This window comes from Arachis hypogaea, chromosome 20 (assembly GCF_003086295.3).
Source record: "Arachis hypogaea cultivar Tifrunner chromosome 20, arahy.Tifrunner.gnm2.J5K5, whole genome shotgun sequence".
Classification (NCBI taxonomy): domain Eukaryota; kingdom Viridiplantae; phylum Streptophyta; class Magnoliopsida; order Fabales; family Fabaceae; genus Arachis; species Arachis hypogaea.
Window position 1 is genome coordinate 24576517 of NC_092055.1, and position 20588 is coordinate 24597104.

Below are 20588 nucleotides of genomic sequence, written 5' to 3' on the forward strand. Positions count from 1 at the left end.
GATTTGGGGTCTTTGAATTTTGGTAAAGACCAGAGTCTGATTACTCTGACATGAATCTTCCAGCTCTCTTTTGGCGGTGCAATCATCTCTAACAAATCATATTGTCTATCCATTTTTTCTCTAGATAAAAAAATAAGAGCAAACATAAATTATAGCATGTATGATAATAGTATAAGACCATACTTCCTAGGCTTTTATAACAACTAAGAAGAGGTATATTTTTTGGGTAAATCACTTTAAAATTAGACTGCATCCAAAATCATATTTCTTCCATAATCCAAAAGAAGAAAAAATCTGTCTTGATAATTTAAAAAATAAAAAAAGATTTGAATTGAAAATACATCTCTTATTCTATATCATAAATACTGTCAATTAAAAGTAAATTGAGTAAAAAAAGATATGAAAATAACAGCTGAATTCATGTCTTCCTTTAAGAATATATATATATATACACACGTATATAATAATACCCATAATATATGTATCAGAAGAAAGATATCGTATTATTTTATTTCGAAAAAAATCTCATCATTTTATTGTTGTTTTCTAAACTATGTATCATACGTAGCAAATTTAAGATAATTTTATTCAAATCATATGCCTTTTTTATGAGCTTAAATTATTAGAAAAAATAATTTTATAACATAGTATCGTATTTTTTATAATTTAAAATTTGAGGTATTGATTTTTATTGACTCCAAAAAAAATATTGCAACATAAGACAAATAAAAAAATAATATATAAGATTTAGACAAAATAAAAAAAATTACGTGAAAAGACGTATTAAAAGAGGGATCAATTGTATGATAAATTTAATTATATATGGGTCGCATGCAATTTGGGATTAGGGTTTTAAATTACATATATTAATGAATTAGTTCAGAGACTTACCATGGTTACAACCAAGGTTCTGAGAACAGGGAAAGGACCCAAGAAAGGATCCATCGGGAAGCTGTTGTTAGGATTGGGCATGTTTGTGTGCAAGTGTTTCAAGTTATTGGTTTTTTTTCTCTATAATCTAAAACACAAAACATACAACGTTGAGCTGAATAATCAAATAATAATCTACAAATTTTACAAAAACACAAAGCAACAGCAGTACAACAAATCCAGAACCCCAAAATCAAATAATCATTCAACGATTTCAACAAAACAAAACCCTATAATCATTCAATAATTTGTTGATTTTAGAAAAGAGATCCAGAGAATAAAATGAAATTCGAAGAATAGGTGCACACCAAAGCCACTGACCTTCGAGATAATGACGCCGAGACGACGGCGACAAGACGACCGCAAGCAGCAGGAAGAATCCGACGGAGGATGGCCGCCGAGTGATGAAGAAGACATCAAATAGGGGATCTGACTTGGAAAAATACCGACAGTACAAAGAGAAACTCTTCGGACAGCCACAGACGGCGGCAATCGGTCACTCCGTTCGGCGGCGGTGGAGGCTAGCTAGGGTTTTCTCTTCTTGTTATCTTTGAATGAAAGAATGAATAAAGGTAACAAAAGAGAGGAGGGAGACCAGCATGCACTAAGTGTTATTCCCTTTTTGTTTTCTTTATCTATTCTAATTTATAAAAGTAACAAAAGAGAGGAGGGAGACCAGCTAACGTGTTCTTGTTTTCTTTTGTTTTCTTTATTTATTCTAATTCCCTTTCTGTTTTCTTTATTTATTCTAATTCCCTTTTTATTTTCTTTTGTTTTCTCTATTCATTCTAATTTATAAAGAGACTACTTGTGATTGATCAGATTCTCTACACTTATTTTGATAAACGAAAAAATTGATTTAAAAAAAGTTTTTATTTCTGTTCATTGAATAGATTCTGTCTATTTTAAAATAATTGTTGTTTTAATTTTAACTTTTAGATTCATTAAAAAATTAAAATATGCATTTTAAATTAAAATAAAAGCCATACCTATTTTAAAACTGAAGAAGTATATGATAATGATAATAATAATGATGCTGAATGAGCAAATAATTTCAGTAATGCATGATTTATTCCCAAGTTCTCAAAGTAGTAATCATATCCATGTGAGAGAGGAGATTCCAATGCAAGGTTCAAGATATTCCAAGACCAAACATGCTGTGCATAGTTGAATCTCACTCAACTCTCCTTACAATTGCCAACATATTATCACCACCACCAATATTACACTTATTTCTTCAACGGACTTTCATTTTTTTATATAATTATTCAAATACTAATAATAATAATAACTATTTATTAAAAGAAAACACACTCAAAATCTTGGATTAAATAAACAAATATACGAAACAACTCTTGTATCAAGTTATAAGAGATAAATTAATGTCAACAGAAAAACTTTGAAAAATAAACTACTCATATATTGTAGATCCTAATAACTCTCAAACAACCATAGTTCATTCAAATAATAGTTTAAATAAATTATTCTCCTATATTTTAAATCGAACTGTGTAGAGGCGTGTTGATTTAGTCCTCCACCACAACCCACTTCCCTTTCTTAGATTTGGATGAAACTGACTCATCTCCAATCTCTTCAATATGTTTCTTAGCTCTGAGAATCTTAGAATTATGTTTCTCATCAACTGCAGGTGATGGAGTTGGCTCACTCTCACAAGCCTGGGATATGCCATCATGTACCAATAAATATAAGAATAATAATATTTTAGTTACTATGTAAAAATTAATAACATCACTGTAACAATTTAAATTGGAAATCATTTGACACAAACCTTAGAAGTGTTGTATGGACCAGTAGACAAACTCAATAGTTCAGAATTTTCATGGGACAAAAGGCCCTACAAAACAATTGATTCAATAAAAAGACATCATCAAAATCTGGTTGATCTGTTTTTCTAATACAGAAACAAAAGAAAAAGTTATTAGACAGAGGAGATTACAGTGTCAGGATTGTATTTATCCAGGAAGGCAGAGACCAGAGAATTCTCATTTGTCATTCTCAGCACATGAATCACATATGGTTCATAAGAGTTCAGATTCCTCATCTTGAGTTGCACTTTGAAGATGAACTTAATATCCCTAAGCTTATTAATCTCTTCGGGACAGGAATTTTTCTCAACACCCTTCACAGTTAGGAAAAAAAACTTCATTCATGCTCTCATAAGTAATAAAAATTAAGGTATAGTCCAGACTATTAACACAAAAAAATGAATATAACATCAAACCTTAGTCACACAAGACTGCCTAAGGTCCTTAGTAGAAACTCCAAGAAACTTTGCAGCTTCTCCATCGAACAAAACAAAAGAGGCAGCATCGGTGTGGTCTATCACCCTTATGTGGATGATGTACCTATTATTCACCAAAAGATATACAGTCCAAGAACAACACACTACATAAATCTTACCAATAATCAGTGTCTATACTATGCTATTACTGAATTGGATGCAAATAATTTTTTAATAGCTTACCCAAGAGTTTCCATCCCACAAGGAAGAATAAAACGTATCAAATGGAATTAAAAAAATCTAAAAGCAAGTGACCCCGTGAACAAATCAAAGCTAAATAAATCAGTAGCTAATAAATTTTTTTATATTTCCCTTGTGAATCAGAATCCAAAAACACAGAAATAGCAAGCCACGAGAGTAACTTTGCAATGTGATTTCAATAATAGTTAATCTAAATCTCCAACCCCACATTCACACAATTATCACCGACTGGCCATAACAAAAGCAAAAATTATGAGCAGTGCCTTTTAATTAAAAAAAATTACTAATCAAGTAGAATTTTACAACATGTAATCAAGAAAAAAATAATAATCATGAACAGTGTGAAGCTTCACATCAAACTCAAAAACAACACATAAGATTCCATATTCGATCTGGAAACTCAGAAAGGGGAATTATCCAAGAGTCTCCATCCCACAAGCGAGAATAGTTTAAAATAATTCTTATTATATATAATTCATAAAAAATGTTATAAAAATACCTATTAGAATAATAATAATTTAATAGTGTCTGAGCAAATAATACAAATGCATAGATTACACCATTATCTTCGAGGACAAAGAGTATATAATGTGTGAATGTTAAAGAAGTATCGTGAGTCATACCTTGGCTCATAAAACCCGTAGTCTCTAATGCAATTGGGACAGAAATATTTTTTATCAAGTTCCTTCAAGCCACGACGACACTTCTTACATCCTTTGTACCCCCAACCAAATTCAGTCTCAACTTCTTTAATCGTCCCGACTGTAACAAATACAGCATCCTAAAATCGATGGATGGGAGGGTACAACACAACAATTGAGATTATGATCCAACAAACATTAGAACTAATACAATAAAAAATACAATAAAAAAAGGAAGACTAATAAAGAAAGAATTTTACCTGATTATGCTCCTTTATCTCTGCAATTGTTTTGTAGACTGACAGACGCAAAAAATCCTCCTCATCTGAAACAGGTTGACCACAGACCAGCGGCATTATGCCTTGTCCGTCAACAGGATCCAATTTGTTCACCCTTGCATTTTTAAATCAGAAATTATGAAATTTGTCAATAGTTTAATAATCAAAAGCATTCTATAAATAATCTGCTGACCACAATACTGATCTATACACTGTACCTCGCAAAGAAATCCCTGGCAGCTGGAAACTCAACATTGATAAACAGTTTCGAATTGTAGTTTGTGTTAGATACACCCATGACCCCTACAAAAGACATAACAAAAGAAAATACCATAAGCATATGATGACAAGAAAACATGCATTCAAATACCAGTAAAATAAACAAATAAACAAACCACTATAAAATTTCATCTTGCCCATTTGGAGAATAACCATAGGTAAGACACGGGTGTTCCTCTAGATATTTGAGCAATTCAAAAGCAAAAGACTGCCACAACGTTACCCTTAATTTCTGTCCACCCCTATAAGAAATAGCAATTCTTGTAGATTAAAGAGAGACACAAAATTCCAAAATAAGATTTTAAAACAAAAGCCACTATCAAAAAGATATTAAGCATTACTCAAGATCATCAAGTTCTATGGTGATATAACTTGACGGCTTCCCGTCCGTGTGAATTCGACCAAGTTACCCTTAGAAGCAAACTGAGCTATCACATCTACAAAATAAAGGCACCAATCTATTGATTAACAAAACTCTATATGCCGAAATTTTTTTCTTTGGAATCAACGCATTTTATTCATGTTGAAATCAGATCCCTTTAATTCTCTTAAAAATAAAAATATAAAAAACTTTTAATAAATAGTTAGGGCCTAGAAATCGAAGTTCCTGAAGAAACAAAATTATAGGACATTATAAAGATAATACACAAAATTATATAAATATTTTTATTAAACAAAATTCAAATGAAACAATATTTAACTGAGTTAGAAATTATATTATTTCTTAATATAAAATTACAGCAAGGGAATATTTGTTACAGGAAGGGAATAATAAAAAAATTCTTCCTTAATATAATATCTCAATGAAACAAATTTTAGATTAATATTATATGGATCTACAATAGTTGAGACTTGAGAGGAATAGCAACAACCATCAATTGAATCCATATCTGTCCACTATATGCTCATAATAAAAAAAGACAGCAAATGGTGCAAAACAATATATAGGATTAAAAAATTAGACTTTAAAGAATTAAACAACACATGCATCATAGATTAATCTAATAAAGTACTTACTAACTAAATAACCATCTTCTTTAGACTTTGATTGAATTGTTTTGAACGGAACAAAATTAAATCCGTTCAATGAAACTGAAGAATCTTGTACCGGACGCACAATCGTGTCCCTCTTGAAATGGATCCTAAATTCGTGTCTAGTAGGCTTGAACTTGATGGTATTCAAAGCAACTCCAAAATTAGTGACCACGTACACGTTGCTCTCAGCGAGTAAGCCCTCGAAGATAGGAACAAATATGTCTTTTACAGTGCATTGAATTGTATCTCCCTGAATGCATTAATTTTATAGAGTCATAGATAAATGAGGTTTATTGCTCAGTCATTACCAAAATAAATCTGAAATAAAAAGAAAAAATTTTACCTCTTTATCAAGGACAACCATCTCAATAGGTGCCTTCATCCCAGATCTTGCAAATTGAGAAACGGTCCAAAGTCTAATGACACATACTTTGAGCTTCCACACCTTATGCACTGGACCAGACCTCATATTTAGTGAAAGATAAAAAAAAAAACTTATTGTGAAACAATCCACATGGCACATGAACTCACCTAGCTGCCATTGCTACCTGCCACTACAAAATTACTTAAATAAATTGAATTTCAGTGTAGATAAAGAACAAATGTGGTGATCACCTATGCCAAACTTATAGAGAGTCACAGCACTGTTCAGCCCCAGTATTGGTAAGAATTGCAAGAATCTTTACGTTCATATCAAAATCCAGCTAAAAAAAAGGGAAAGTGTTTAGACTATTCAGGATTAAAGAATCTGAATCATATCAATAAAATCAATAAATCAATAAATAAAATAAAATTCAAAATTAAGTTAGAAATCAACGGCCAACATTTACTGTGTTTCATTTACATGGCAAACTGGAGTTTAATTCTGAAAAATTAAAATAAGAAGCAATATATGCTGAAGAGGAAATCACCATATTTACATACATTAGTAATGTAAAAATGAATTTTCTACTTAATATACTAAAACTGAATAAGTAATGTAAAAATGAATTTTTTTAAATTATATTAAGTAGAAAATTCTGAATAAAATATATTAGTAATGTAAAAATGAATTTTTTTAAAATTAATTTTTTATTTAAAATTAATTTGGCTTATTAATTTAAACAAATTTTTTTTAATCAAACTTAGATTTATTTTTTTTTTGTTAATCTTAACCATATGTATTCCTACATATTAATAATAAATTTAAAAATAAAATAATTATATTTATAAATTTTATTTTAATATAAATACTAATATATTTTTTTATTAAAATTTTTTACCTCTTCAAATATTTTTTTCAAGTTCTGTCTGTACTCCTACGTACTCTCATTTTTTATTAGATTAATTTGTATTTGATGTAGAAAATTTGGAATCATAGGCTATTTTAATTTCAAGAGGTACAAACTAAAGGCGTTATGAGAATTAAATTTGATATATAGCACCAATTTTTTGTTTCCTAATCTGATATAATTCCCAAAAGTTTTGTTATCAGTACCTTCCATATATGACCAAAGATTGTGTTGAGAGGATAGTATCATATTTTCTATAATTTAAAATCTGAGGAATTGATTTTTATTGACTTCAAAAAAAATATTGCAACATAAGACAAATAAAAAAAAATATATAAGATTTAGACAAAACAAAAAAAATTACGTGAAAAGACGTATTAAAAATAAGATCAATTGTATGATAAAATTAATTACATATGGGTCGCATGCAATTTGGGATTAGGGTTTTAAATTACATACATTAATTAATTAGTTTAGAGACTTACCATGATTACAGCCAGGTTCTGAGAACAGGGGAAGGACCCAACCAAGGATTCATTGGGAAGCTGCTGTTAGGACTGGGCATGTTTGTGTGCAAGTGTTCCAAGTAATTGGTTTTTTTTTGTTCCGTGTAATCTAAAACACAAAACACAAAACACACAAAGCAGCATCAGTATAACAGAGCCAGAACTCATAAATCAAATAATCCTTCAAAGATTTTAGCAAAACACAAAACCCTATAATCATTCAATAAATTGTTGATTTCAGAACAGAAATTCAGAGAATAAAATGAAAATCGAAGAACAGGTGCACACCAAAGCCACTGACCTTCGAGATAATGACGCTGAGACGACGGCGACAAGACGACCACTACCAGCAGGAAGAATCCGACGGAGGATGGGCGCCGAGTGATGAAGAAGACATCAAATAGGGGATCTGACTTGAAAAACACCGACAATACAAAGAAAGACTCCTCGGACAGCCACGGACGGCGGCAACCGGTCACTCCGTTTGGCGGCAGTGGAGGCTAGCTAGGGTTTTTCCTTTTTGTTTTCTTTGAAGGAAGAAATGACTGAAAGTAAGAAAAGAGAAGAGGGAGACCAGCAATCAGTAACGCATTAACGCGTTATTCCTCCCCCCTCTCCCCCGAAACGACATCGCATTAGGCAAATCAAATGTATACCGGTTCGGTCCAAATCGGCCGCTGAGCTTTCATTTTTTTTAAGTCAAAAGATTATAAATTAATGTATTATAAATTAATGTTAATTGATATGTAGTAGATAAACAAATTTAATTAGAATAAATAACAATTTATTTATTTTATTTTAAACTTTTATTTTACTTTAGACTTTATAAATAAAAAGATTAATTCACTAATAGAATGAATTATAATATTTAAATATATAATCAAATCAAATCAAATCAAATAAATTAAATCGGGAAACACTCTCAGAAGCATGTCACGTCAGCTTCATCATTAAGTGCAGACATCCGATTTTTATATAATAGAATAGATATTATATAATATTCTAATAAGAGAGATAAGAAAGTAAAGTGTTCATCAATTAGGAAGTGGAAATTTGTTGAATCTCTTTCTACAGCTTTAAAGCCGACATTATTATTTCTTTCCCACTAATTGATACATTATCAAAGAGCCTTTCATAAGGGCCAGCTCAAAATCACCATAAAAAATAGTGTGTTTATATCTACTATTTTAAAAAAATTTATTGGTATTTTTTTTAAAAACTAATTTATCTAAAATATAAATTCTCAAAGATTTATTTGTCACTTTATTCTCCAAATTAATATATCTCTTGCTTTTAAAATAGTTAAAAAAAAGAAATAAATTAAAAATATTAAAAATTATAATTTATTCTTTTAATTATTTTTCTAAATTAGAAATAAAAATTTAAAATTTTTTATCTGTTTTTATGTTTAAAAAAACATATATAATTAATTTTTTATTTATTTAAATATTATAAAAATAAATTAGTATTTCTAATTACAAAGATCACCTAATAAAAAAAAATTACAATATAGATGATAACAAGTCTCATAGAGGCTGAAATTTTTGGGAGTTCATAAGTTCTTGTGCCAAAAAGCTGAAAATCTCATGAGAAATGTGGCAAAATATATTGATTAGGGTATCTTTTCAAAGTTAAGTATGGGTTTATATAAGTACTTGTAAATCAATCTTAACCTCTTGCTTTGGTTGTGAAATAAACGCCAATGATAAAAAAAAATAGAGATATAATAGTTATAATTTTAATTTAATTCTTAAAATTTTTTAATATTAATTTTAAATGAATAGATTAATTTTACAAAATTTTTACTAAATTTAACAATTTTATGATTTAAATCTTAATATAATTTTATCTTTTACGTATTTAATTTACTCTTCTAATGTTTCATGAAATCTTGATTTCTTTAAGCGTAATTAGAAGATGTTCAATTGTTATCATGGTTTTGAAAATTCAACTGAACAGGCCGGTTGGACCGGTCCGACCGTGAAAATACAAATAATTTTCAAAAGTCAAACCGTTCATTTTAAAACTGGATACAAATCGCTAAATCAGCCGGTTGGATTGGATTGGATTGGAAATCGGCCGGTTTGGATGGAACGACGCCGTTTCAGTTAAATAGAAAAAAAAAAAAGAACGCGTGCTCAGTGCTGTGCCTCCCACTACCCCTCTTTCGTTCCTTCGTATGTTCTTCACTAATCAAGTAATCAGAAAACTCAACTCAAAGAAAGAAAAAGTGAAAACCCTAGGTAGCCTCCACTGCCGCCGAACGGAGTGAGCCACTGCCGTCGTCCGTCGTTGTCCGAGGCTTCTCTCTTCGTCCTTCGGCGTTCTCCAAGTCTCGAACCGCTGTCCGCTCTCAGATTCACCAGTCGCAGTCGCGCAGCTTCTTCCTCGAGCGTCCGTTGTCTTCGTCTTCTTGCCGTCGTCTTCGTCTGCTGACTCTTCTCGCCGCGGTTCTCGCCGTCTCAGACCGAAGGTCAGTGCTCACTGCTCACTTGTTCTTCGTTTTTTTTTTAATGCTTTGTTCAGAAATCAAATCACAGGATGATTAATTGATTATTGAATGTTTTGTGATTTTATTGAAGAAAACCCTTCTCCATTCCAATCTCCTTCCTTCGAGTTCAGAGATCAGAAGTTCAACCAAGAGAAAAGCCCTAGCCTCCACCACCGTCGCAAGGAGCAGCCGTGTTTGCCACCGTCCGCCGCAGTCAGGGTTGTCTCTTTGAGTCTTCGTCCGCCGCAGTCAGTGCTCACTTGTTCTTGTTTCTTTTTTATGCTCTTTTCAGAAATCATTGAACGATTATTGAATGTTTATGTTTTTATTGAATGATTATCTGATTAATGATTATTGATTATCTCCTCTGTTCTGCTGTTGTTTTGTGTTTTGTGATCTTTTTGGGTAGTGATGTGCTGGTTTGTGTTTTACTGTTTTGTGATTTAATTGTGCATAAATTGTGACTGTCTTAATAATTAATTGAACTCCAATATTTTGTTCAAAACGTTCCCAACCTTGCTGTCCTTGAATGCTGGAAATATACTGCTTCTGCCTGGGTTGCGGAAATTAGAGCTTTTATTTTAGCACAATAGCATTAATAAATCTAGACTTTGAATTATTAGGAATCAGGCTATACTAGGGCTAGAAAATATGAATTATGTTCTATAAGCACCCTTTTATTTGGGTCTTAAGACTGACTTTTGTGTGTCATTAAGCTTCACAAATTATGCTGCATTATGACTGGCTTAATTCTGAAATTAATTTATTTGTCTTAGTTTAAGGTGGATGTATGAGTTTTTAAATATGGTGATATGGTGAAAAAATTTTATTTTTGATTTACTATCTTATTTTCCCATATACAAGTCCTGAACTATACTTTTGTTGTACATTGCATCCTGCATAGGTTTTTGTTGCATTGAATGGTGCATTTCAATATTTCATACACTTTTGGAGTACTTCGCAAACATGTATAATGCAACAGTTGTTAGTCAATTAGATTTGGACTTGAAACTCAGTATATTTTGTATACTAGCTGCCTAGCTGGGCTACTTAATCTTAGTCTTAATTAAAATATAAGGTTAAGGATTTCACAACTTTTGTATTTCTAATTTTACATGTTAAAAACTGATTGTACTAAGAAGCTAGTTAAAAACATATTTTTTAAAGCTTTGGACTAAACCTGTACGCAAATACATGAAAAGTAGTTTATTACTTTATTTTACTGAAATTGTAGAGAGTTTGAAGAGAAAAGTGTTCATTTCTTGAAGGATTGCTGCTTCTGTTATTTGAAACTTTAGAGATATAATTACAAAACGATTTTTTCAGTTGAATTACGGTTAAACCAGTTAAACTAGTAAGCCAATGAACCAATGATTAAAGCGGTTTGGTGACCAATTCGGTTCTCAGAACCTTGATTGTTATAAATCACCTTCATTTAAGAATTCGAGTCATAATTACTAAATTGGCATGGACTCTTGGTTTAGGGTAAAGATTTTTGCTCTACTACGTCTAAAGGAAGGTTATTTTTGAATTAAGACACTCTTTTAGTTTTAGAAAGTTTTTTATCAAACAGAAAAAAAGTTTTATTTGTCTTTTGCTACTACAGAAGTTTAAAAATAAAGAATGAAAGAAAGTGACACCAACATATATCTTAGTTCAATTTTGAAGTGTAGTGAGATCTATATCTTAGTTCAATTTTGAAGTGTAGTGAGATCTATGTCTAGTTTTTATTACAATTATGGTGCAATTTCATTATAACGATCAATAAGATTACAAATACCAATTCAAATACATGAAAAGTAGTTCATTACTTTATTTTACTGAAATTGTAGAAAGTTTATCAAACAGAAAAAGTTTTATTTGTCTTTTGCTACTACAGAAGTTTAAAAATAAAGAATGAAAGAAAGAGAAACCAACATATATCTTAGTTCAATTTCGAAGTGTAGTGAGATCTATGTCTAGCTTTTACCATAATTATAGTGCAATTTCATTATAAAGATCAACAAGATTACAAACACCAATTCAAACTATAATTATGAGTTTCACAAACCAAGACAAATCAGAATAGTCAAAACCAAACAATCAAATCAATAATAAAGACTCAAACGTAAACAGAAATTATTTGACTTTTTTTTTTTTATGTAATGTTTTTTCTTTCATTGGTTTTTACTCAAAATTTTTCATACTAAAACATGTATTTTTCTTTTCAAATAGAAAGACTCTATAATCTAAAACTCAAATATATCAATTTGAAATTAAATAAAGAAGAATCACAACTCTCAAACCTGCTGGTTGTGTATTCTTTATTTTTTCTTGATTTTTGATCATCTTTTTATAACAAAACAGCAGCTCCTGATCTTATTAGTCGTTGTTGTCCCAATCAATAATCGTTATTGACACAAATTTTATTTCTAATATTAACTGCAATCTCTTCTAGATTTCTATTAATTCTTGCTCTTGATGAGATAAAGCTCTTTCAATATAACCAAATCATCATCTTCAACCTTTATTATATACCAAAATACTTAATACACAAATAAAATTAATTTAACCAAACTTAATTAACCAAACTAAATATTTGTCATCACAATAAATTAAATAAAACTCTTTAAACCCAAAAATGAGTAATGAATCATAAGTTACTTCGTAAGCTGCTTTTCTTTCCCTAGTACTTTTAGTTATTTATTATTGCAGAATTCTATTGTAATTTGTAAATTTAAGTTTGTTTTATCAAAATTTGTTATATTTTATTTTAAAATTTTAACTTCTATCATATTTCAAAATTCAAACTATGTCAGATTTAACAACATATAAACCCTAATAACTATAAAATAGTTATTGCAGCACAAACTGGTCCCTTAAAAATAAGGTCTAATTTATTAAAAGAAATTTAGCAGGTCAACAATTAGCTCATTTTTTTTTTTTTTTTTTTTGGTTTCCCACGGTATCCCCCAACCCGGCAGGTTAAGGACTAATCCGTCGCGGTAATGAGCTCCATTTAAAGGTTTGCCGCTGGCCAATGGGTTGCTGCATGCACAAGGCGGGATTCGAACCCCCGACACTTGCTTAAGCGGACTAGTGAGCTAACCACTAGACCAACCTAACTTGGTTACAATTAGCTCATTTAACTAGCAAAATAATATTCATTGAGAGATTTATTTCAGCTACATGAATGGGCTACAGGCCCAACAAGAGAAAGAAAAGAACAAAACAGAAACCCAAAAAGCACACATAACAGTAGTAGCAGAGTAGTGTTATATTTTCTGAGGCGGTGTGTTACGTGTGTATATTGACGCATAGCAGTTACCACATCGCTCTTCTCTTGTTTAAGGTATGTTTCCATTTCCTTATTCTTCTTCAATGATGGCTGTGCCTGTGAGACATTCCAATCACTTTCTCTAATTGCAGATTCCCACGTTCCTTGCATCATTGGTTTTCCTTATTTTACTGTTAATAGTTTTAATTTGGTCGTGAATTCAGCATTTTTGTGCTTCAAATTGAGATTAGGATTCTAGACATAGAGTGATCAATATATCCACATTTTAAAGCTACTAAAATATACAAGTAACATTCAAGAGTTTAATTTTGATATACTGTTAATGTAAGGTAATTTATGCAGTCTGGTCAATTGTTTGCTGACCTGACACTATGTAATTAGATACCTAAAAACTGTTTTAGTGCATCAAAATTAAATTCATAAGCTTAATTTATATCTCCTTGAAAATATACAAATATAAGAATCCTTCAAAATTCTCATGTCTTTACGTGAATTCACATTGCAGAATGAAACCAGAATCGAAAAGAAAGAGTGACAAAGCCCACACTTATAGCCATGAAAAACCTTCATGCTTTGATAGTTTTGCTGAAATGTCAAACGCTCTGTTAAATTTTGATATCACCATAAGAAACCAAAGTTCTCCCAATATTATTGGTTCTGCAACTAATCAAGATCCTAATTCAATTCAATCTCTCTCAAAAGGTTAGTGTTTCATTTTTTTTTTAATTTAAATTCAATAATAATCTTGAAATCATTGTGAGTATCTTTTTACTCTTTTATTATAAATTTAAACTTAACATGTGTAACAGATTGCTTCGACTTTAATAATTTATGGAAGACATTGAATTACATAGAGAAGAAGAATGCAAAACGCATAATCGTCGTTAAGAGGGTTGATAAGAAAAAAGAAAAGAAAATGAAGAGGAAGAAGGAGAAGGAGGAATTTCAAATAATAAAATTCTTGACAATGAACCCAAAGAAGCCGTTTGAAAGCATTGTAAGAGTAAAAGGTGGAAACAGAAAGGAGCAAAATTCAGAGAAAAACTCAGATAATCAATTTGGCTTGGAAGAGTTTATTGATGCTGTAAATCATGGAGGCTTTCATCTTAGAACAAGGATTCATCTTAAGAATAAGAATACCCAATAGAAAGAACCAAAACACAAATAAATTTGGTTAGTTTCTATCATCTTAGAAGAAGAGATTTTTCTTCTAATTTAAACAGTGACTGTATGTCCGTCAAGATTTATATTTCTCTTACTTTTAGTGTAGATAAGAACTTCTAACCGTGATATCATGATGAAATCTTGTTAGATATTATTCAATTTGTTTTTCCTGTGTTTTCTCTTGCTTTAAATTTAGTGTTTAAAGATTTTTTTAACCATTCTTGTAATATATTAGTCAATTTGTTTTTCATGTGTTTTCTCTTGCTTTTAGTTTTAGTGTTTAAAGTTTTTTTTGTGACAAATTCTTTTATATGCCGTAAAACGAGAGTGAGAAATTTGTATTCGGTAAAAGATGATATAATTTTGTTCAGAGCCGCCAAAATGGGCTAAATCTATGGAGCAGTCTGTTTACCCATTTAAATGGGCGGATTTTGCCTCTAAAATTAAACCCGTTTAAATTTTTGGCTAAACGGGCTGAACCCGATTAACCCGAAAAAAATAACGGGTTAAACGAGTTAGCCCGCAGGCTAAACGGGTGGTCAATTTATTTTTTTTTATGTTTTTTTCAAAAAAAGCAGCACTTTTAGCCGATATTTTTTTCGATCTGATCCGAATATCCGATCCATCAACTAAAAAAAAAATATTATTTTTAAAGGTTTTTGACCTAAAAATAGTATTTTTTGTTAAAATATTTTTTAAAAATAAAATCAAATGATAAATGGGCTGGCCCGAACCTATTGAGCTGACCATAACGGCCCGAGTTAAAAAATTCTGGCCCATGAATAAAGCGGGCTTAAAATGGACCAGTCCATTTAACCCACGAATTTAACAGGCCGGGTCTAAATGGGCTGGGCTAGCCCGTTTGATAGCCCTAATTTTTTTAGAGTTAATACTTAGATTGTTTTTTAAAATTATATTTATATTTTAGAGTGATCCTAGAATTTAGACAAGATGAATAAGTGTAATGTTTTGACAGTTTTGTTATATATTTTTATTTTGTTGGCACCCAAATTTAATTAAGTTGGTTTAAACTCAACAAAAATCACTCACACAAAGTGCGTGTGAAATCATATACTTCTTTTTCTAACATAAATTATTTGAATGAGTTTTTTTAAAAAAAGTTATTTTTCTAGATGATTTTTTTCTTAAAAAAAAAAATAAGAGACAAAATTTGATTTATATTCAAATGTAAACTTATATTTTTCTATTGGTCAAGTGGTTAGCTCATTCGTCCGTTTAAGCACATACTAAAAATTTAAATCATGTCTTATATATACAGCAATTCATTAATCAACGAATTTTAAATAGAACTCAAATCCCTAATTCAAATGTACTACGGTCTTACCAATGAATTTTGTCTGGATTTAAGTCATATTTTGGATCAGTGGAACTTGATCCATGTATTTCTCTAAAAAAAAAATTTTCTTTTGCGTTAGAATTTATATGGGAGAAGTACAGGCCGAACAAAAGAAAGAAAATAATAAAATAACAAAAGATATTTAAAAATAAATATTTTTATATATTTTTTTAAGATAAATGTTATTTTATTAATATAAAATAAAAGTATTTCCATAAGGAAGTACAAAAGAATTGGGTATTCTCATTTATCATCAACTGTGACTGAAAGACTAAGAGTTTAAAGAAGAGTAAAGTAAGAGTAAAGAAAATTAGCAGCATCTATCAGGTATGACTCACGAGTTCACGCACTAAATTCCTGGCTTCTTTCACTATCTCTGGTGTCGGGCTTATTACCTTCTCAAAAATACACTGATTCCTCGCTTTCCAAGTGCTCCAACACAGCGCCGCTATGAGGAGGGTCTTTTGTCTACCGTCGAATTGAGCCGCTGCCCAAGATAAGACTTGTTGTCACCAATTGAAAAAGGTCTCTTCTTCTCTCATCCATAGGTCAGGGGTTATTAAGCTTAGGCTCCATATTATTGAAGACAGGGACATTGGAACAAAACATGAGAAATTGATTCAGCTTTCAACATGCATTTTGGACAAGTGGCAGGAGTGGATGCGAACCAGCTGTGAACTTGTTGCAACACTGGAAGCTTTTCATGAAGACTTTTTCATAGAAAAATCTTAATTTTATGTGGTAATTTCAACTCCCAAATGCTATTCCAGACTCTGTTGTGTATGTTCTGGGCCTCAATGAAGTAGGAGAATGAAAGAATCCATAAGCAATTTTGTATCCTGACCCAACTTCATATATACCAGATTTTGTCCAGCACCAATTAACTCCATCCTTCTCCTCTGTTGGTTTGATTGAAAAAATTTTATTGCATATATCAACTGAAAAAATCGACTCAATCAGATTTCTATTTCAGCTTCTATCAGGATTTAGTAACGCACTAACGTAATACACTTGCAGATTTGGCGGGATTGTGAGTGCATTTTGAGGGACATTAAGGGGTACTGGTGGTGGGAGCCAGGGGTCACGGAAGATGCGAACATTAGTGCCAGAGCCTATTTTCCATAACAAGCCTTTCTCGATCACCTTGCGCCCTTCAAGAACACTTCTCCAGCCCCACGACGATACGCTTCCTATCTCTGCATGTAGGAAATCTGTATATCTGAAATATTTAGCTTTGAGCATTCTTGATAGAGTAGAATTAGGGTATTTCATTAGACGCCAATATTGCTTGCCCAATAAAGCCAAAATTTGTGCCCTTAGGTCCTTGATCCCCAGCCCTCCATCTTTCTTCGATCTCGTCATTGTGTCCCATTTAATCCAAACCATTCTTTGTTCTGCGCCTTTTTGACCCCACCAAAATTGCGAGAGCATGCTATAAATCTCAATCAACAGCGTGCCCGGGAGCTTGAAACAAGAGAGTGTATAAATAGGAATCGCCTCCCCCACCGCTCTCAATAGCGTGTGCCTGCCACCTGATGACAATAGACTTCTTTTCCAACCCATAATCCTCTTCTGAACTTTATCCTTGATAGCTCCAAAGGTTGCTTTCTTTGATTTTTGAACTATAGAGGGCAGTCCCAGGTATTTGTCTTGTGCTCCGATATGTTCAATATTTAGTGTCTGAGCAACTACTAGTCTTGTGTTCTGAGGTGTGTTGTGACTGAAAAAGATAGCCGACTTATTCAAATTGACTTTTTGCCCACTGAAACCCTTATAAATCTCTAGCAATTCTAGAATATTTTGGCTTGTATTAGGTGCGCTCTTGCAAAAAAGGATTGAATCATCAGCAAACAAAAGGTGATTAACTGTTTGGCATCTCCGATTAACTTGAACTCCTTGAATTAATCTGTTTTGCTCTGCCTTGTGTAGCAAGAAGGAAAGCCCTTCTGCACAAAAAAGAAAGAGATAGGGGGTCACCCTGTCGGATGCCCCTATTTGGCCTAAAATAGCCAAAAGGTTGACCTTCCACAACGACAGAGTAAGAAACAGTCGTTACCAATTCCTTAGTCTAGTTAATCCATTTAGCATCAAAGCCCAGCTTATCCATAATATACCATAAAAAATGCCATTCAACCTATCATAAGCCTTGCTCATGTCTAGTTTAATAGTCATCTCATGCTCTGCCCCACTTCTCTTATTTTTCAAATAGTGCATACATTCGTGGGCAATTAGAATATTATATGAAATGAGTCTACCTTTGAGAAACGCACTCTGATTTGGGCTTATAATTTTATTCATAATACATTGTAATCGGTGCACCATAACTTTAGAAATAATTTTATACATAACTGAAGACAAACTGATCGGTCGTACCTGAGTCATGTCACTAGCATCTGGCACCTTTGGAATCAAACAAATTTGAGTATGATTGAAGCTTTTTAGAATTCTGCCACTGTGAAAGAAACTTCTCACTGCCTTAAAAAAGTCACCTCCAACTATATCCCAGAAAAAGTGAAAAAACTTAGCTGTAAATCCGTCATCACCAGGAGCACTCTGAGCATGAACACTAAATGTAGCTCTTTTGACCTCGTTCATAGTTACTGGCTTTTGGAGCCTACGGTTCATGGAAGCTGTAACCTTAGGCTCCAAATCCTCTAAGTATGGATTCGGATCAGCCAAACAAGAAGAAGTAAAAATATCGCAAAAGTAGTCTTCAGCTACCTTTGCAATATCCTCCAGTTTCGATGCAATCTCATTGTCCCTCCCCACTAATCTCCAAATTATGTTCCTTCGCATCCTTGATTGAAATTTCTGGTGAAAGAATCTAGTGTTCTGATCTCCTTCTTTTAGCCACTTGACTCTAGATTTTTCTCGCCAATAGCTCTGTTCTTTCAAATATGCCAGTTCCAACTTCTCCTCCAAACTGGTAACCTCCTCTCCCCCATTGATTCCAGCCACCCGTAACTCCTCTAGTTTAGCTTGAAGGTCCTCAATTTCTTTTCGGGAGTTTGCTTTGTGATTTTTTTGCCATTGAACTAGTTTATATCTACAAACTTTCAACTTTTGGGCCAAGGAGAACATAGCCGAGCCTACAACTTCTATTCTCCACACTTCACTAACAATTCTCTTGACATCCTCTTCTCCACACCAACGTTCCTGGTATTTAAACCACCTTTTACTATGCTATGATTGAGGTTCGGTTTCCATCAAAATTGGAGCATGATCCGAGCCTGACTCTGTGAGCCTGTGCACCACTGCATTCGAAAACTTCAACTTCCATTCCATCCCAACTAAATAGCGGTCAAGCCTCTCCTTTACCAAATCCTCTCCTTGTCTTCGATTTGTCCACGTGAAAGGGCGTCCCACCATTCCAATATCCACTAATTCGTTACTGTCAATAAAATTAGTGAATGTTGCAATGGTGGTTGCTGATTTTTGGCCTCCACCCTCCTTTTCTGCTTGGCTTGTTATAGCATTAAAATCGCCTGCTATTATCACTTTTCCTTCCAGGTGTTGGCTCATTGTTGTAAGCTCCTCAAACTGTAAGGATCGAATTTGTTTCGAACAACTCAAATGGACACCAATGAACGACCATACCTCACTACTTCCGACTTCCTTAATTTCGGCTGCCACAAAGAATTCTCCATTGCTAATAATTTGAACACTGATGCTGTCCTTCCAAGCTAGCACAAGTCCTCCTGCCACTCCTGCCGGGTTAACAATATGCCAGTTTTCATAGCCGCATACCCGAAGTTTTGCTTCCACATGTCGAGATTGGTTCTTTGTTTCACTTATATACACAATCTCGGGGGAGTGGGATTTACAGATCCCTTTTAAGGTGTGAATTGTCAGGGGTCTCTCCAAACCCCGACAATTCCAAACTATAGTTTTCATGGCGCCTTGGGTGCCATTTGTAGGCTGGCACCCTCCACCATATGTTCAACTGCATTTTCATCTTCTATTCTTACTTTTTTTGTAGATCCTTCAGCTATACCACTCATCAACTTTTTTTTGGGTTCACTTTTAGTATCTGACTCTGCAGCACCTTGTCTTGCTAACCTTTTCCACTTTCTACCTTTCTCTGTGGTGATACACTGCCTAATAGCGAATTGCATAAGCTGCCCTTCATCCTCCTTGGTATTGGACTGACCAGCTATGATAACCTCCATGCATTTTGTTCTAGAATTGGCTGATTGAGGTGACTCAGGTGCTGCCCTGTTACCAGTGTCTTGTGGTTTCAAACTTTGTTTCCCTTCTTGCATTGACATCCCTGCAAATTCTTCCAATAAGCAGTTTAAGACCGGTTTTTTCTTACGTTGAGTGGCCTTATTCTGGTTTTGGGTTGAGTTGTTGAATGTTCTTTCTCTTTCAGAGTAGATTCGCGTTCCAACTTGGCTGGCTTTAACCCATTCGCCAATGTCATCCTCTTTTACCATATCACTCTCTGTGTCCTTCAGCAGATCATGGCATTTTTTCACGTCGTGCCCCAATTTTGCACAATAGGTACAGAACTTTCCAAGTCTCTCATAGCGCAGTGCCACTTCTACCTCCTTTTTATTAAGTCCTGCCACTATTAACTGATCTCTCACTTGCCTGGCAGCATCAATATTGATTTTGGTCTTCACAATCCTAGTTTCTCTGCCTCGCATCTGAAATTTACCTACCTCCAACACTGTGCCTAGTTTCTCTCCCAATTTACGTCCAACTTCGAGGGTTTTAAATGATTCTGGAAAACCTCAAAATTGAACCCAAACTGGAAAATTAAAAATAATCTCTTCATCACAGTTCTGATCTTCCTTCCATCTCTTGACATGGAGCACATAATCTTTGAATAGCCATGGAGAACCACGTTCAAC

General features: G+C 32.8%; 4 protein-coding genes across 5 annotated transcripts; 1 reads left to right on the forward strand and 3 right to left on the reverse strand.

Annotated features, from left to right (window-relative positions):
* Positions 1-2320: 2320 nt before the first annotated feature.
* Positions 2321-8008, reverse strand: LOC112782309 (replication protein A 70 kDa DNA-binding subunit D-like). Of its 2 annotated transcripts, XM_072229854.1 has the most exons (14): positions 7745-8008; positions 7423-7552; positions 6282-6370; positions 6010-6119; positions 5649-5916; positions 4973-5068; positions 4748-4873; positions 4571-4655; positions 4335-4467; positions 4057-4214; positions 3173-3296; positions 2888-3070; positions 2720-2785; positions 2321-2606 (listed from the first exon to the last, which is right to left on the reverse strand). In XM_072229854.1, the coding sequence occupies exons 7-14, from the start codon at positions 4785-4787 to the stop codon at positions 2457-2459; spliced, it is 939 nt and encodes a 312-aa protein (XP_072085955.1). In that variant the 5' UTR covers positions 4788-4873; positions 4973-5068; positions 5649-5916; positions 6010-6119; positions 6282-6370; positions 7423-7552; positions 7745-8008; the 3' UTR covers positions 2321-2456. The 2 variants fall into 2 exon arrangements, with proteins under 2 accessions (XP_072085955.1, XP_029151946.1); XM_029296113.2 differs by lacking the exons at positions 6282-6370; positions 7423-7552; positions 7745-8008 and having other exon boundaries at positions 6010-6275.
* A 2017-nt stretch (positions 8009-10025) lies between these two features.
* On the forward strand, positions 10026-14622 carry LOC112784701 (uncharacterized). The gene is made up of 3 exons (XM_025827998.2): positions 10026-10182; positions 13717-13913; positions 14021-14622. The coding sequence occupies exons 2-3, from the start codon at positions 13718-13720 to the stop codon at positions 14356-14358; spliced, it is 534 nt and encodes a 177-aa protein (XP_025683783.1). The 5' UTR covers positions 10026-10182; position 13717; the 3' UTR covers positions 14359-14622.
* Positions 14623-16701: 2079 nt separating this feature from the next.
* On the reverse strand, positions 16702-18813 carry LOC112785622 (uncharacterized). Its single transcript, XM_025829076.1, has 2 exons — positions 18106-18813; positions 16702-17553 (listed from the first exon to the last, which is right to left on the reverse strand). Exons 1-2 carry the CDS (start codon positions 18811-18813, stop codon positions 16702-16704), a joined length of 1560 nt encoding a protein of 519 aa, XP_025684861.1.
* A 102-nt stretch (positions 18814-18915) lies between these two features.
* Positions 18916-19626, reverse strand: LOC140183003 (uncharacterized). The gene has a single exon (XM_072230994.1). It carries the CDS (start codon positions 19624-19626, stop codon positions 18916-18918), a length of 711 nt encoding a protein of 236 aa, XP_072087095.1.
* Between the last annotated feature and the right edge of the window lie 962 nt (positions 19627-20588).

Excerpts from the sequence above, each read along its gene's own strand:
- LOC140183003 (XM_072230994.1), bottom strand. The coding sequence starts at position 19,626 with ATGAAAACTATAGTTTGGAATTGTCGGGGTTTGGAGAGACCCCTGACA.
- LOC112785622 (XM_025829076.1), bottom strand. The coding sequence starts at position 18,813 with ATGTTCTCCTTGGCCCAAAAGTTGAAAGTTTGTAGATATAAACTAGTT. Across the intron at positions 17,554-18,105 it reads ATGCTAGTGACATGACTCAG|AGCGCACCTAATACAAGCCA; the intron begins GTACGACCGATC and ends CTTTTTTGCAAG.
- LOC112782309 (XM_072229854.1), bottom strand. The coding sequence starts at position 4,787 with ATGGTTATTCTCCAAATGGGCAAGATGAAATTTTATAGTG. Across the intron at positions 4,656-4,747 it reads CAAGATGAAATTTTATAGTG|GGGTCATGGGTGTATCTAAC; the intron begins GTTTGTTTATTT and ends TGTCTTTTGTAG. Across the intron at positions 3,297-4,056 it reads TACGGGTTTTATGAGCCAAG|GTACATCATCCACATAAGGG; the intron begins GTATGACTCACG and ends GGTGAATAATAG.
- LOC112784701 (XM_025827998.2), top strand. The coding sequence starts at position 13,718 with ATGAAACCAGAATCGAAAAGAAAGAGTGACAAAGCCCACACTTATAGC. Across the intron at positions 13,914-14,020 it reads AATTCAATCTCTCTCAAAAG|ATTGCTTCGACTTTAATAAT; the intron begins GTTAGTGTTTCA and ends CATGTGTAACAG.